The sequence below is a fragment of the Metopolophium dirhodum genome, chromosome 1, assembly GCF_019925205.1.
Source record: "Metopolophium dirhodum isolate CAU chromosome 1, ASM1992520v1, whole genome shotgun sequence".
Classification (NCBI taxonomy): Eukaryota; Metazoa; Arthropoda; class Insecta; order Hemiptera; family Aphididae; genus Metopolophium; species Metopolophium dirhodum.
In genome coordinates, this window is record NC_083560.1 from 17,710,005 (window position 1) to 17,729,398 (window position 19,394).

General features: G+C 30.8%; 1 protein-coding gene across 1 annotated transcript in view; it reads left to right on the forward strand.

Moving 5' to 3' along the window:
- The window catches only part of LOC132933812 (synaptotagmin-7), a 338,564-nt gene that overhangs the window by 210,809 nt on the left and 108,361 nt on the right, over positions 1-19,394 (forward strand). The window contains exons 3-4 of the mRNA XM_061000090.1: positions 9,527-9,743; positions 17,747-17,878. Of these exons, the coding sequence (XP_060856073.1) occupies positions 9,527-9,743; positions 17,747-17,878 (349 nt within the window). The remainder of the gene's footprint in view (positions 1-9,526; positions 9,744-17,746; positions 17,879-19,394) is intronic.

The following is a 19,394-nucleotide window of genomic DNA, read 5'->3' on the forward strand; positions in this document are numbered from 1 at the left end:
GTTTTTTTATTATTGATCAAATGGCTCACAACAAGGGTTATCAGCTAAAAGTGTGTTTAAATTTTTTTTTCTTAATTACAATATTTTTTTTTTTTTTTTTAATATTATACTAAATTAGTTTATACAAATCTGATTTTTTTTTTTTTTAAAATGTGTTACTATTTGATGTTTACTTCTTCTTGGGTATTATATAGGATTTCAAAGAGGTGTTCTGTTAAAATATTTTGCTTTTCTCGCGTTTTCCTGTTTGAGACAGTCTGTTAAAAATCGTAATTCAGCGTGCGGTACATATCGGAAGGGAGGCTTAGGCCATTAAAAAAAAAAATGCGTGTTAGTTTTGTGTCGCCTATTCTTATAGACTGTTAAAAAAACTTATTGGTTTTTCCTGTTTGGACCGTTCGCGGGGGCCTCTCGTAAGTTGTTCTTTTTATTTCACTGAGCTTTTGATTTCGTTTTTTTCCCATATCTTGTCCCGTTCTAATGATGTACAGACATTTTTTTATTTGTTTTCCGATGTCTGTGCCCTATTGTTTGCATTCGTATTTTTTCTCGGTTTGCTTGTGATAACCATTTGTCCGGACGCTTTGTCCGCAGCTGCCCCAATAACAGTTTTATGCGCGTAAAAACCCGTCGGAATCATAATACGCAATTATTAAGACCCCGATTCCCGTACGTTTCGAAAAGTTAATCGATACACCGAGTCGTGAGTACGTCCACAACACCAAAGTCTTATTGAAGTGTTATGGGATAATGTCTTATAAGACTACGCCAACTGTGCCATAATAATATATACATATTATTATGCGCACGTATATTGTTTAATCTATTATGATGTATATAATGCGAATAACATGTATGTATATAGGTAATCCAATGCAACTAAATAAACTTTAAATAACACGAATATTACATAAGCTTAATGCCAAAGTTTAATATTTACATAATGTTTAAGTGATGCGCGAAAATAAACAGCAGACGATTATTATAATACCGAACGCACATAAATATTCTAAGCGGATCGATTTATTAGCATACGTGCAGAGCATCGTGTAAGACAGTGGTTCTCAAACTGTGGTATGCAAACCACTGGTGGTACCTACATAGGACGAAGGCTATATACAATATGGCTGGTTCGTGCAAGCCGCCGCGGTGTTAGTATGGAAAGTTAATAAATTCTAATTTTTGTGAAGGATCTAATATTGTTTTATGTTTTGTGCAAATAGGTACTAAATATTATACTGTTAAAAGTACTTAAACTATGGTTTTTAAACATAGCGAATTATTGTCAATAATTAATTACGATTTTGAATAGTTCTATTTTTAGTAATAAGTGGCAAGGTTGGGCAAGTCAATGAAAATAATTAACTGTGACAAGTTTTGTTGATTCAATTAAATTGCCTTCAGTTCAAGTTAAAAGTTAACAAACAAAAAATATGATGCGATAAGTTTAAAGTTAAGATGGAAAATAAATTTGACTTAACTCGGTAAAATAAAACTTAATATTTTTCAGGCTACAATATTTTTAAATCATAAAATGCCCTATTATTTTGATTTACATAAACATTTACCAAAATGTTTAACACTGTGCAAAAATCAGACTATTATTAAAAAATGAATTACTGAAATCAAAAAATGGTCAAGAAATCAGTGTTGTCTGTTGGCTTCACATGATACGAAAAGCAAATTAACTTGACTGTGCGATAATGACAATTAACTATAAAAAGTTAAGTTACAACAATAACAATTTTTACTGTATAACTTAACAAGTTAAAAACAAAAACAATTAACTAGTCTCAAATATTTAAAAAAAATTAACTACTTGAGTTAACTTTAACTTTTTGACAAGTTAATGCCGGTGCCGACCCATAATGAACGTGAGTGGTTCGCGAAAAAATAAGTTTGAGAATCTATGGTGTAAACCATTACAATAAATGTATCGCATAAATAATACAAGCGGTTCGAAGCGAACAAAACGTTTGATAACGTTACCTAACTATACGTTACCTATTACCGTTGATTTTTATTAGAGTCGTGGTAATAGCCACATTATATTTATAAAATATTTCGAAATTGAAAATTTCACTACGCTTGAAATATTTCAATGAAATTATGAAAAATATTATGTTTATTTTAAACGTATTTGGTTATACCTAGTCTATACGATTAGAAATAATTATTGATTAATCGCAGAAAGTTTCGACATCGAATGACTTACGAATTACTATGTTAGTAGTTATAAATTAGGTACCTGTATAAACGGTTTTCTATATCATCCTATCATCGGTTAATTTATCATTTATAAATTGGCTATTATTTATTAATATTTGATACGATAAACAGACTTTTAAAAACGTTCTCTTGCTGTAAGCGTACGTTATATACTTTTAGATATAAAACACATTTTTTTAAATTTTTCACATGAATGAAATATTTCATGAAAACCCCACACACAGATATACTGTATTTGGTCTTATACATTATTTTTTTGCGTGATCAATGATAATATCACGTTACTTACTTTCTCGTCTTGAATTTGAGAATATATATTTTAATACTTATACGTTTTACCATAATAAATTAATATCGTACTACCTAGGTACCTATATTTTTTGGTATTGTTATCAGTTATCACTATACTTACGATCAGTGTTGAGCCGATATAAATATAATTTTATCTAGATAAAGATGAAAAAACATTTTTTTTATCTAGATAAATTATCGGATAATTTTTTTTATAATGGTTTATGCCACTCTCTGTAAGCTCGTAGCAATATAGAATAACTTAATAGTATGTTATCGAAAATTTCAATCGTTATTAGTAAATACTACCTACTTAATAAATTACTTAATTGTCTGCCTATAAGTTATAATAAATAAAAGCCGTTTAATAAATTGTATTATGCGGATAAATTCATCTAGATAACGGTGATTTTTATCTTAGATAACTGTGTAAATTAATAATCTCTATTTATCTAGATAAGATAAAAGAATATTTATCTAGATAAACTCAACACTGCTTACGATGAAAATTATAAATTATAAACATTCGAAAAAAGAATTTCTAAATTTGCCGAATTCCGAGAGCAAATTTACCGACATATTTTTTTCACTGACAAATTCCACTCATCTCTAATAATATTATCTAATCGTCAGAAAATCGTACGATTCTGTGGTGAACACTATTACGACCGACGCGTGCGCAGTGTGTCTATATAATATTATTATTCGACGATCCGGTAATTAATAATACGTTACGTCCGGCTACCTGTTTGATGATATTATTATGTGATATCATCATCGTCGTATTATTATTATCACGACGCGGTCGTGTTCTCGTCGTCTCAGTTATTAATATCGCGCAGCGTTTAAAATATAATATGATATCGTTGCGCAAACAGAACGCCGAGAAATTAATCGAACACTTTTAATATCGGTTACATCGCATTATGATATGGGTAGGTTAAACCGTAAACGCGAATGGTCTCGCGCATGGATAGCTTCGATAATATAACGTATACATGATCGCCGTCATAATGAACGTAATATACTATAACGTTCGTATTATGCGCAACGGAACATCAATCATTTCGGGTTAGGTGCCCCAATCGTATTAAATACATTAATATAATAATAATAATATAATATCGCCGATGCTCGCGGGCCCGCTGACACCGTTAAAATCAAGCCCGCCTAACCGGATATCATTAAATAGGAATTAGACGGCGCACCGACCGTTATATTATTATAAAGAGATTAATAACATAACGATATTGTGCGAAACGTCAGAATAATAATATTAATTAGGTACATTATCGGATGGACGTGTCGTGATGGAGTCTTTGAAACGATAATATGCAGACGGACACCGCACTGAGATATAATATTTCGTCGACACGCGCCAACATATTATATTATATACTGTCGAAATGTAGTTACTATAAGGTCGTCACAATTTCTAGCTGTTTGCCTAACCGTGTCTTATCGTAGTCCGTCGCACTATGAAATATAATAATAATATATAAAGCGAAAACGTTGCTGAAAACGACTCATCACAAATCCGTCACAAACTAGACGACCGGCGCCGCACTGTTCATTAATGAAATTAATATTAACTTTTATCGTCTCCTAAAATTTGGTCTCAGCATTTCAGAAATCCGTTTTAAATTGTCATAATACATTAATGATAGAAGTGAAACAAATTGAAATCCATAGAGGTGGGCCGAACTCAAAAATATGGTCTCGAACCGAACCTCGGTATCTTGAACCGAACTTTTTAGCGTGATGTCAAACTCGAACCGAGCGTTTTAATCAAAATCGAACCATACTAGTACCATATACTTCATTACCAAACTGAACCCAAAATAAACTTTTGAATTAAATGGCAAATTAATACTTTATGTTTATATGTATGCTTTATACTAATTTATAGTCATATGCTCAGTGTTGGGAACTATCTAGATAAGTAAATAATAATTATTTATCTTTTATTTTATATAGATAATTTTAAGCTCGATTATATTTATCTTCATCTTGATCGAAAGTTAGTTATCTATGTGATGTGTACCTCTACTTATCTAATGGACATTAAACAATATTAATATTAGCTTTTAATATGGTTCAGCGTGTTACGAACTTCGATTATATAAATTATAAGTAGTACAAAATAACAAAACCAAAATAATTATCCAAATCTATAAATAATCCAATAGGTAGCACAAGAAATAACCAATGCCCGGACAATATCGTGGTTTTAATTTCACTTTTGTAGTATTTAAAATGTATATACATAGTATAATACAGTAGACAAAATAAAAATAAAATAAACACAACAATAAACACCGGGAACATTTTTAGTTCAAAACGTTTGACATGTTAGAATTTTTCGCTGTTCGTAAATTTGTTCAGTTCGAACTATATTAGTTTTCGAACTATTTTGATCTGCGAGCTTTTTTGTTCGAGTTTGGTTAGGTTTTTTTAAAACTTGGTTTGACTTTCGTCTCGGATGCCTTGCATAGAAAATAAACATCAACATTTTTAACCATCTCTTTTACAGATAATGCCACTATTTTTTCAGAAGATTTTGATACCAAATTCTCATTTTTCGATTTTTGGGGTATACGCGCCCTTTGAACAAAACACCATCGTACTGCATAGACATTCCATATTATAACATAATATATTTTTAGTATTCCAAAATATGTTCTGCTTCAAGTGCCTCCAACAACACTGTTTATAATATTATCGGTTTTAGGTATTTAATTGTACACACAGATACAAATACCTACTACTATACTAGATGCCCGACTCTATAATCTACTGTGTTTGGGTTTTTGAAGCCAAAGGTTGGGAAATGTTTACAATCTGTTATCAGTATTAGAGTATATAAAAGATAGAAGATTGATAACATCGATTTGTAAACATTGCCTAACCATATAGGTTATAGGGTATAGGACGATTGGCTTCAAGTATGGTCTCCCAGTCGGGCATCTAGTATTATAGTATATATCTGTGATTTTACATTAATTGTCTGTCAGATCACGATTTCGTTATCAGTTTATCAGTTTATCACTTCAATAATAATACGCTTGAAACTGATATTGGATAAAGATTGAATACTGGTTAAACCCGAAATCGATATCTAAACGACTAAACCGAAAACGAAATCGAAAAAAAAATCAATACCGGTAATCAAAACCAAAATTGAAATCGGAAAAAATATTAACTGTGATGTCTAATTCAATAGTTATTCGCCTTCCCTTTTTAATTTCTCGACGTAAGTGGTTTCCAACAAGTGACATTTTATTTGACTCCATCATGCTAAACGAAAATTTGTAACCGCCGGTTATTTCGGTCAAAATGTATCCATAGTTCTATTCCACGGTGTACAATTATTTGGAAAGCGTCGGGTTTTAAAACACTGCGGCGTAGATTAGATTTTCCGAACGAGTTTTTTTTCCTGCGTCCAAACATTTATGTCGTTGATTTCCCAACACCCGTCGAGGAGTTACGATTTTTTCGCTTGGCACGACAGTTGTCGGTGTACATAATACGTCGTGTATCGTGACAATTCTAAAACCCATCACGGGACTCGGCCGGTGGCGGATATCACGAAAACATAAAGAAAACAAACAAAACAATGACATTTATTTTTATTTCATTTCGCTTTTATTTCAGTTTTTTTTTTTTATTAGACCCGTCATAGTTTTTGTCGGTACCCAAACCTATTTGTTATATAAGGACCGCTGGAATTGGCAGGTGTCCCATCGAGTATTTTGTCACGGGCGAGCCGGAGACGGACGGACGCCGACCCTAAGATGACCGGACTTGCGACAGATGACAAACGATCTTTGTAGATAACACCCGTTTAATTAGTTTTTGCTGTGTCGCCGTTGTGTGCTTAGCACAATGGAAGTGTGTTTCGAGATAAACCGAAACAAAACAAAAAACGACTGATCAAACGCAGCCGCATAGATATATCTATATTATGCATTATGGTTTTTTAAAGTTTTTTTTAAAACGTCAACAACTTTATTCATTGTTCAGCGAGATAAATATTATATTCAGCAGAGCAGTGTACGCGTATTATTCCTTCTATCGAACACGCCATTTTTCTCGATTTAATATATTATTATACTTTATTGCTCCGAATTTCCGCCCCGCGTCATTATATCATTTCAGTTCTATTAACACACGATTCACTATCTTTGCAGGTCACAATACAAAAAAACAAAAAATAATATTTTAATTTATTTAATTGTCCGAAAATAATCCTATAAAAAACAATTTAGTCGTATAGTCAATTATCGCCGTGGAGAATTGCTGTGTTATTATAAATTTTATCCGTAACTGTTTTAACAATTGTGTTCGGTTTGGTACGCGATCGATGGGCGCCAAGTCAGAATCGTCGACGACTTTTCAGCAAAATATAGCGTTAATACGCGCTCGATTGTCGGCCAAAAAAAATAAATATTTATCGTCTTTTTTATCGGCAGTTAACTATTACAATTAATCGTCGCTTAAATCAATTAACCCTAGAACGGTAACCTCGGTATCATAATACTATACCGTTATTGCTAACCATTCGCCGAGCAGTACATACGGACGTAAATCATTCCCAAACAGCACAAAAATATTACATAACTATGGTAAAATCAATATTTTCAAGAAAAGTTAAAATATTATAAAAAGTTTCGTAAATGGTTAGGAAATATCTTAATTATATTTTTTGGCCAAGAAGTTCATATTTTTGAAAATATTTTATAAAAAACATTTACAAAATATTTTAATCATAATATATTTTGTAAAAACAATGTTACGGAAACTTTATAAAAATATTAAGTCAACATGTTTATGCAATCATAATAATATAGTACAATATTTTGTTATAATCAGAAGAAAATATTTATAAAATATTATTAGTCAAATGTTCATTATTCAAGCACTTTAAAATATTAACAAAATATTATCATTTTCCAAATGTTGTGTGGGATTGTTGCATAGCCCATGACTGGGACAATTTTTTTGGCGTATACAAATGTATAGAAATACAAAAGAACAAATATACGATTGAGCGAAAAAAAACTATAAGATGTTTCCATTTGCAAATTTGAACTGTATTTTTTTTAAATAAAGCTATTTTATGGTCACAATAGTGTTATACAACATATTGTTCAGTGCTGTAAAGTACTTGAGTTAACTACTCAAATACGTATTTTAAATACTTTTCAAAATGTGTACTTCAACAAATTTGTATTTTTAAACAGGTGCGCTCCCGTAGTGTCTGTATTTAAAATCAATCGCAAGTAATTTTCAAATACTTTAATAATTAATTTTAGTTAATTTTCTATTTTCATTTTGATCACGTAAAATAAAAATAAAAAATTGAGAATATGATAATAGTATTTTTTTACTGTTTTCAACCGAAAATCAAATACTTCGACAAATAAAACAGTTAAGCATTTTTAAGTTCCACCAAATGATACGGTGTAAAATATATGCAAACTAACCTAAGACATAAAAATCGGTTAAGTTGATCTTTTAAAATAAGAATAATTTTTTTTAAAAAACTCGATATTTGATTGGATCTTTAAATACTTTCCAAAATGACTAACTGCGCCTATATTTTGTACTTGAATACTTTTAAAAAGTATTTTTAATCTGCTCACTTACCTGTTTGATAAATAATAATCATAAGATATTCAGGCTCGCTGCCTATCGATAAGTAAAAATGTTCGATAGTTATATTAATAAATTTAATTGATATACCTATTGTAGGTACTTATCTGCTGATTCCAATTTGACAGTTTGACTTGAATATTACGATAGTAGAGATTCAGTATTTTTACAAATTGAATATTAATAGCTTTATAATAAGCCTGGGCATGTGTAAGTTTAGTAATTATAATAATATTAATATACGTGAAAATAATAAATTAAAAAACGACAAGTGACCTGCGCAATAATTCAATAACTCTCTACCAGCCCCCCCCCCCCCCCAAGTTTCCTATCATCGTTGAATTGTTTATCAAGAACCGGCGGTGTGGTATATGATATAATATAATAATAATAATAATATATCGTAAAACACTCGGGTCGATGGAAAATGTGTAAAAAAACATTTACGTCGTCTATCAAGTAAAAGGCGCGTCGACAAATTTGAGAATCATAACACGGCCATAAATCATGTCGTACCGAATCGTAATGTTCTACATCGACACTGTCTGATCGACCTATTTTCGGAACTTTTTCGACGCCTCGTCTCGGCATATCCGGAGACAATATAATAATATTCTTGCGAATCGTATTGCGCTCCTTCGGACACGACTGCCAATTCTCACTGTCGCGAATTGTTTAAAACGCCTGCGAAACAAATCGTGAACCCCATCCTCGGTGGAATATAATAATAATACAGTACCGCCTATCATGCACTGTCGCATAGGTGGGCGCGTTACAGTTAAAATAGTTAAACTTTTTGACCCGTCCTCGAAGTTGGTTGATTTTCAAAGCAACTTGAGAACTGCTTAACTAAACACTTTTGAACGACTGTCGAAATAAATTAGCTCTTTTGGGTTGATTTAAAAACAATCCGTCAAGTAAATATCGAAATTAGAAAATGTTCTCTAAACAGTTTTAAATAATACATAATTAATAAACATGATACCTGCTATGTAGTTATAACATTATAACTTCCGTTTTGTTAAATTTAACTTATGCGATCAGAGTACCGTTTACTGTTGAAAAAAGTACCGAGAAGAACTATTTTTTTTTTTTTCAAACCGAGTAACGTCAATACCATTGTTTTCCACGTTAACTTTAAACTTGACGGTTTAAATTCATTACTCGTCAACCATTAACGACTGTAAACGTTAACTCCTGTCTCAGCGATCGTCCTCGTTGACTCGACTCGAGTTCAATAATAATTCTTGTTGACTCGTGTTGACTCGCCCTGCACCTTTCCTGCGCAGGCGCCCCAAAAAATCGTTTCGGTCGGCGTCGTAGTCTGATCGACAATGTTTTCGTTTTGCAGTTCGCCAAACTTCGGCGGCGGCTCGTCCTCCAAGCCCGGCCACGCGGCCAGCGCCGACGACGTGTCGGCGGCCGCGAGCAGCCACCACCACCACGGTGGGTCTTCGTCCGCGACCAGTGCCACCGAGCACTTGTTGCACAAGGACATAGCGGCTGTGGCGCAGGGAGGATGGAACGTGACCAAGTCACTGATGAACGTCAAAGCAGAGGAAGACAACGTGAGTATATACGCACCGACTTGAAATAACTGTTAACATAATGGTAACGCGGTTTCGCGGTACATACCCATCAATCGATATTAAAAAATTTACCAAGAACTGTTATAAAATTAATGACCGTACCTATATATACGCCACATATCATAATTATATATATACGGGACAATTCACCCAACACGCTCGCCTTTTATGCTTTGAGAGTGCATTTTAACTATATACCTACTTATAAAATATTACTATCTCTCTCTCTCTCCCTCCCTCCCTCTTGGTCAGCCTACGGGTCGAGAAAGCGCGAGGCCGGTCCGATGTGGCGTCTGAAGGCCGTTTCCGTGGCGGGACGTGACCTCATACCAATAGATAAGTACTGCAGTGCATATAATATAACAACAGCCGCTATATGACATAAGTGCCAAAAATATACAAAAATTACATTTCATTTGCGCCAACATTTGTAGGACACAAGCGCCAATCGGCCAATCTAATATTACACAACGTGTAACAGAAAGACTTGACGCAAAAAAAAAAAAAGAACTGATGCTACAAACGTATATGACAAAAGTTGATAAAACTATATCATTAGTAAATAATTGAAGAAATATACTCATGTTGGCAAATTCCCAAAAAAAGTATTTCAAAAAATGTTATTACGTTCCAGATTAATTTAATCAAAAAAATATTGATATTTAAAAAAATTCTAAAAAATAAACTGCTTGACTTGGATTAATTTGTCTACTATCAAAATTGTTCTTGTAGTTAGATTCACAAATTGGCTATTTCGAATAATATAATATCCAAAACAATTTAAATCAAATTTCAATTTTTTTTTTTATTTTCAGTGTTAAAAAATTAAAATAATTTTTTTTGTATAATATATGTGTAGCGCAAGTGACTATAAATTATAATATTATATATATAAAAAAAATTTAATATTTATTAGAACAAAAGTTATTCCAAAAGTCAGCACCTGGTATACCTGATCTATACCCAATATAATATGACAGAAGCGCCAAATATGAAAAAATTACACATCATTTGCGCCAAAATTTATATTTTATATCAGTAGTTATTTAAACATTTCAATCTTATAAAAATTGTCAATAATAAATTGTTAAAATATAATATATAGTTCTACATTTAATATAATATTATGTTATATCTATTGACTGTGGCACACGGGTACCCGTGGATTTTGGCGCTTACGTATGATACGATTTTGGCGCTTTCGTACGATACAATTTTTTTTTCTTAACCCTTTTTGGTGCTTATGTCTTCCCCCACCGACAACAGTATTGCGAGCGGTGGTAACACACTCGCAGTGGTGTAGCTGACGACAAATGCAATAATATAATATATTCTATACACCTACCGTTGGACAATTACGTCTGAACAATATTGACTTCGATAAAAATTATGTTTCATTTAGTTTTTTTTGACTTGATTTTTTTAAATATTTGTAATTGGGTAAAAAAAAAATTACTAATAAGTCAATTATTATAACAAATTTGATGTATTCAAATTATTTTTGGAACTCTATGAAAGCGTTGCTACTTTGCTGCAGTGACGCAAAGGTTAATGAAATTTTGTATTTAATAATAAGATTAATTCTTATCTCTTTTTGGTCGTTATCATTTTATAAAAATACTATTTTTATAATAATTCTAATATCTTGATAAAAAATACAAAAACACACAAATTTAAGTGGTCACTGGATTTTTCAAACAATTAAAAAAATTTAAACGGTAAATTTATGAGACTCACAACACTATACATTTAATCGTACAGTTTAGAATTGATCGGTCCGCCACAGTTTGATTTTGTTGTATCTCTAAGTGCTTTATGTAAGACCTTGAATATAGTACGCCATAAAGAAATATTAAAATATTATTTCCATTTTTATTTTATTTTTAATTGCTTTGTGTATACCACACAATGGTTATTATTATGCACTTTAAAATTCTGATTTCACATTATATGCAATGACGTTGATTATTTTAGAATTTTTTAAATGCGTTTAAATAAAAAATAAATAATAATACATATTATTATATACTTATAATAAAAAAAAACTTTTATCCGGTTTTTATCAAATACTGTTGCTATTAATCCCGGATATTTAAAATATATTTATATTTACTTCATTTATTTTGTATTTTTTTTAACTCTGAAAACGCTAGCTGGGCTGAGGGCTTAGAGGGAGTCTTGTAGCTATATACCTGTTATTAGTTTACTATTATGTATTTTTTTGCTTCAAAAAAGCCGATCAGGTTCTATTTTTTTTCCTCAGAATACACTTTTTGTAAATAGAAAAAAATCTTCAAACTCAGGGGTGGTTTTGAGTTGTAATTCATATGTAGTTGGTACTCTGGGGGTCGAGAATAAAAGTTTCCCAGTAATTTTCAAAACAATCGAGAAATCAAATATTTGAAAATAGGAAAAAGTATTTTTATTTTTTTTCATTCAACAATTTGGAATTTGGAATTTACTGATATCTTTTTTTTAAAGAACTTTTGCAATAATTACTTTAAACATCTCGAGTTACCACTGTGTGCAGCACCAAATATTTTCCAACGAGCCGCCACTGCCTCGGGTCGTTTACTGTCTACATATTTTCTGGTTATTGCTTGTTTTGTTACTTATTTATCAACTCACCATGATACATCCAACCGTTTTAAGTATAAGACATTTTTTAATTTTTGGTTTACTGTATTATTATTTCAGATCTTTATTTTTCCTCCTTTCATAATCGTCCATTATTGTTTCGTTCTTTGTTGGTCCATAGATATTTCTTGAACTTTTTTTCGATTTATGGTTAATTTATTTTGGGAGGAAAAATCCATGGGTAATATTTCTTAAAATAATTTAAAAAATCTTTAGCAAAACATTTTCGTCAATAAGCGTTTAAAGTCCAAATTTTTACGAAACTCGTCAAAACCAAGTAAATGTGTATAATATTTTATAGCTAAAGTGTACAAATATTTTTATTTTTAATACCCGAGGTTTTATACATGTATTCAAGATTCATCGCAAGTTTTGTTATTGAAATTACAATCAATTCAATTTAAATCTAAGTCACATATCTATATTTTTTAGGAGTGATTAATGTTCAAATTTGTATGCCATTGGATATTCAAAAGTATAATAATTTAAGTTATAATTTAATTTTATAACTAATCTCTTAGTTATTTTGTTATTATTTAATAAATATTAATCGCCAAAAACTTGAAAACATAAACTATTAATTATCTATATATATAAAAAGACTTGTCCTGGGTGATTCATCATCGCCTAGCCGGATCTGCTGAAGCTATGGATATGAAATTTTCAGTAAATGTACTTATTACTATGTATAGGCACACTAAGAAAGGATTTTTCGAAATTCGCATTTTAAATAGCTGCTCAAACAGGGAGATTGAGGTTCAAGATGGAATTTGGAAATTTTATTTTTATTTATTAATAGTTGCCATTGGTTACACTCTACAGTAGAAATTAGTAATTATTTATTATTGGTTGCCATTGGTTATTCGGGCGGATCAGGTACAAGCTGGCATCAATTCGAATTATATTATAATATCAAAATTAACTTGGTATAACTTCGATAATTTAGAGTTAAATCCTACACTTACGTACAAACAGCACTGGGTCCGCGACCTACCACAGGTAAATTGCCTACCTGACAATATACTGCTGCGAATCAGAATTTTTATTCCAGGAAATAGAAAGATAAGATACATTTCGAACACCATACACCGAATATTAAATAACCGAATTGAACAAAGTTTGAGTCATATAGAGTTGGTACATTTAACGGGCAACGAAGTGCACGGGATCAGCTAGTTAAATATATAAATTAAAATGTAAATTATGATTATTCTATAGGTACACATTAATATTTAAAAAAATAATATTTAGACTAATTTTTTATTCGGACAACCCAATAGTTTCGGACACACTTTCAATATCAGACAATATTATCAATTTTCTATAGCATCAATGTCCGTGTGAAAATACCAGAGTTGAGATGTTTAAACAAGTACTGTTAACACCAATTTATTATTTTTTCTGGATTAATAAACAAATTTATAACATTTTTAATAGTTATTTTACATATTCAAATTACTAACAGTATACTTCTATATTAATTCTATTATTTCTGTAGTTCTTTATAGGTAATTTGTTGAGTATTTTATTTACAACACAAACTTATACAACAGATAAAATAGATAAGTGCTAAGAATTTTAAATATTAAACCACATTAAATACTAAAGTTGAAATATCCATGTGTTTTACACTTTCACGAACGGCAGAAGCAGAACAATAACAACCAGAATTATATTTAATTGATATCATAATATTATCTGTATCATAATATTCATAATTGTAAGAATTGTGGCACAAACCAGCAAAAATATTAATATAAACTAAATTATTTTTATTTTTAATACAAAAAAATATTGGTAAATTCTTATATAAATTTGGTATAAATTATAATATACATTTAAAACTTTTAAAGGATTGTAAGAAAGTTGTATACATAGACATAATTTATCATTTTGGATTTCTTTAATCTGAACTGAAAATTTACTTTTATTTTTATACATGTTTAGATCATATATTTATTATAAAAATCATGTAAAAACATGTGCAAATTTCAAAATAAAATTTAAAATTTAAATTAGAAAAAACTTCAAAATGCCACCAAATGCCACAAAAACTAAGTATCTACGTATAGTTCATAAATATTTTTTTTAAATTCCCTGCCTATACGAAAGATAACACGTCACAAAAATACTTTATCACTAATAGGATAGCGAGACAAAAAATGTAAAAATATTTTGCCCTCCCCTGGACGAACTCCTGCGGACGCTCTTGTTTAATGAGTACCGTTTTTTCCTTTAAGTATTCGAATTCAATCATTTTTTGTTCAGCAACAATTAATACGTATTAAACCATTATTTCGATTGTTTAAAAAAAATACAAATATCGTTCAACAGGACCTTCGCAAATATTGCTAAAACCTTTTATAAACATTTGCATTCTTGACATTTGATATTTAAAACGGCATCGGTCGGAAAAAGAAAACAGTTTTATCGATCTAATGAATCGTATAATATTATTATACGGAAACTACCCATCTCGGCGTTAATTACACGTCAAAGAAACTTTTAATTGTATTCATCGTACCTATATTTAAAAATATAATCCCCACGATTATTCTCAGCGGCCGCGTAATGGCTTTGGAACGTTAAGACGTTTTTTTTTATAACAGCTCAAAGCTAGCAAAAGTTGTCTGACACTCGACAGACGTGTTCAAACACGCAATTCAAGGATTAGGTATATACACAGTTCGAACGTTCTCGACTAGGCGGCTCTCGACCTTTTCATATCCTTTGAACGATTTTTGAACATTTTTCCGAACCTCCCCAAAACGATTCTCTGCAAATCACGTTTGAGTAAAGGTTTTTTTTTTTATTAGATACTTTGGAAATGTGTTGCAATTGATAATTTTATTAAATATGATAAACGGAAAGGTCGTTTTAAGCCTTCCTCTAGGCCCCCTTCAGAAATATTTCATTTCAATTTTCGTTATTAATTAATATTATACTTACGACACATTAAATTTGTCCCTTCCCAAATGCTATTGCGACAACTGCCGTACAGCCTACAGGCAACAACAAAAATATTACTTAGAGCTAATTGTCGATTTTTCAAGTATCTGGGGCTCTCATATAATACGATACACATTACATCCGTTTTTCAACGACCTAAACTATCCAAACAAGGTCAAGAAAGTCGATTAGAAATATTGTTGGTGTTTTCCGCATGGCAATAAGTACCTAGGCACTTGGATGTGTCAATGCATATAGAGAATAAATAGTATACATCTATTTTAAAAGGACATTAAAAATACCTGCAAAACTAGGTCAAAACAATAAATACAACTGTTTGAAAAAAAAAACTGACTTATTAGAAAAATTAAAAACCACCATCTCCACTCATAACAATATTGTCAAAAAAATAAATTATTTTATCGAATTTGATTATAACATAACATTTTTGAAAAATCAGTCATCCTCTGATTTGTCACACACTATTTTTCCTGTACAATGCTTGTAGTTTATTTTCGTCTAGTTTTTCAACGTTTGTATTTGACCTCGGGCTGACCATATAACTTGTTAGAACGCCTCAGCATCTATGTCCCTGGTCATACCAGACTTTGAGACGTTTTTTAGCAGAACTAACTTTGCAAATAATGCGCCATTAAATAAAATTATGTCAATGGCCAACAATAACAAACCACAGTTTCGTACTTAGGACAACAAACTATAGTTTTTAGTTACCATTGTTACTATATTATTTTTATCATAGTCTTGTCATTTTTGTTAACGCACTTAATTTATATCCATAACATTCTCATACCTACTTTGCCTATACCTTATTAAATGCACACTACTGTTTAGCCAATTAATTACACAACACAAATAAAACAACAGTAATAATGTAATAATAATGTTTTATGCACCAAGCGATGGACCAATGAACATAATGTCTATAACATAAATATATTGATATTTATTTGCCATCACTAATATTATCGCTTATAAATTATTCCTGAGTTAAAAATAAACGAGTTAAACATTATAATACTAAATAGAGCAGTATTTACCGAGCGTTCTCAACCCCATTTTTCCATTTAACAATAATAGTTTATAATTTAATTTTGATTTTTGAAAAAAAAATTAGTAGCTATTATTATTCAACGTATATCCTGTTGAGGTATAATCGACTACTTTTTCAATTAATGATAGTCACTTTTTTGTAGTAAATCGATATACTTTTTTTTTTTAAACGTCGAAGTATTTACGTAAATTGACATTTGGACGAGTGGCTTCTGACCTCTGAGTTATGAAGACTATAGTACAACTAAGGAATAAGGATAACTATAATAGTCAATGGTAAAATAATTGATATGTTTAGAATAGAAGATACTATGGAGCCTGTAATAGTTTTATAATAATATATTATTGTAATCAGATAAAAAAATGTGTAAAATAGAATTTCATGTGCAAAATATATGGAGAAATTTGGCAAGTTTAATACAGCATAAGTAATAGGAAAGTATGTAAAACTAAGCACTGTAATTTATTATCCTTAAAAAAATAACTGAGAACATTTTAGGCATCCAAATCAAATCGACTCAAACGAGTAAAAGTTCAGTATAGATAACATAGAGTTGTAATTATTTAGAGTAGAAAAGAATATTCCTCTTTTTGAAAAAAGAAATATGCACTGCAACAAAATTGAATGGTCAAAAAATTAAGTTTAAAAAACATATTTTAAAAAATATCAAAACATTTATAATTTTAATATTTATTCATTCTTAATGACTAAAGGGGTGAGGGAGGCGCTTGTAACAGAAAGACTTAGCAAATGAAAAACAAAAATTAATACTAGTTAAATGTATGAATACAATATTATGATAATTATGTGTAAAATATATAATTTAAGATTTTTTTATGTCAGGAAATTTCTTAAAATAACATATTGAAACATAGTTATATTACGTTTCGAATAAATTTACCTACCATAAAAACATATTGATATTTAAAAAAAATGTAAAATATAAACTATACTTGATTTGTATAAACATTTTTACTATCATAATTGTTCTAAAAAAAAAATTTACAAATTGGCTATTTTGAATTTTCCAGAAAAAAAAAATTGAATACAATTTAGAATTTGAAACGTTTGATGTAAAAAAATAAAAATTAACAATTTTACACTGTACTTGAAACGCAGGCGTCTATAAATTAAACATATGAACAATTTTTTTTTTCAAATTTTATATTGATTAGAACAAGTAGGCATTTACTTTGTTCGGCATAATATTATGTCGTTATGTTGCACCTCGTTGTATAATTTAATAGTAATTTAATCATTAACCAATTGGGGCCGAACCGCATCAACCACCGATAGGTAACTAACAATGGTTTTGTGATTTCAGCACGATCGCTGCCAATCTCTGATCGAGTTGAACAAAGAGCCGCCGGCCGTGCCGTCCGAGAAGGTCGGCCAAATCAATTTTGGACTCGAATACGACTACCAGCAAAACACGTTGATCCTGCGCATAATCGCGGTAAGTCGATAACAACAACAATAATATTATAGTAATAATAACGAAAATCGGTAACGCAAAAACGTCATGGTCGGCGGCGGCTGACCCGTTGTGTTGTGCTGATTTTATCCGACCAAATCGACCACGGTCCGAAACCAGGGTCGTGCTTCGCATACGGATAATATTATTATATGAAGTTCTTGCAGTTTAGGGTGAAAATCTACTTCCTCCAAATAATTATGGGGCAGAACACGTTCGGGCACGTTTGTCGATACGGATTTAAACAGAATAGTATAATATGTAGGTAGGTACCTTTAAAAAACGAAATCTCGACACGATGGCGATTGCAACGTTGAACGCAAAGTTGTCAAATTTATTATGACGGTACGGTATCGTAATTATTATAACGTCCGTTTCTCCACTGACCCCCACCATTTCAAATTTTAAACATTTTTTTGTTGTCTATAATTTGTCTGATTTGTCTAATCTAAAAAATGTAATCTAATTTAACATGCGATTGAAGTGACTAGTTTTAAAATTTTCTTGGCACCAGATCAAGTTTTAAAATAAAAATAAGGGGGAGGGGTTCTAAAACGTTTTTACAGCCATCACCCCCACATTTTGTCCAAATATTTTGAATTTTAAGGGTTTATTTAACCCCGATAATTATCATGAATTTGAATGATCTATTTTGAAACCGTACACCCAAAGCCTCCCCTTCGTCCAAATTTTGTATTTTAAGGGTTTATTTCACTCCGATAATTAGCATGAATTTGCATGACCTATTTTGAAACCATTCATTCAAAGCCCAAAGCCCATCTAAACTTTAAATACTTACAACTCATAAACTACTCGCCCTAAATTAAATTTTTATGAATCAAAATACTTAGAAAAATATTTTGCTTTCGAATATGAAATTAAAACTCTATGCTGCCGTTCAAAAAAGTAAAAACTTAAAAAGTTATAAGCATAAAAAATATTTAAAAATATGATTTTTTAGTAAAAACGTTGTTTTTTAACAACTTGAAACAATGTAAAAAAATATTTTCAAAAACAATAATACTTTTTGAGGTAATAAGTGTTTTACGCTTAATGAATCACCCTGTATTAGTCAGTTTGACGGGCCTTAGGTTGGAGACCCCCGATCTAGATAATTATAAAACTTTTTACCTAGGTAAGAGCAATAACTATCAACTAATTAATAAATCAACTAATTATTGAATATACTATGATTTTAAAGGTTCACTTACATAGAACCTTTTCATTTTGTATTATACGCCTCACTAATTGTGTAGAACGACCGCTGTTAGATCAACTGGCGCAAAGTTGAAAATCGAAAAAATTTATGCGACCATTTGGACATAGTACCTTTTCATTCTCGGCCCGCGACACTGTGAAGACACCATTGATCACACACGTTACGGTGAAGGCGTAAAACAAAACCGTCAAGGTCGTCTCGTACAGACAGTGTTGTCAGATAATATACTTTTTTTTATTCACGTGTAAAAATTTAAAAAAATATATTACGTGACTAACG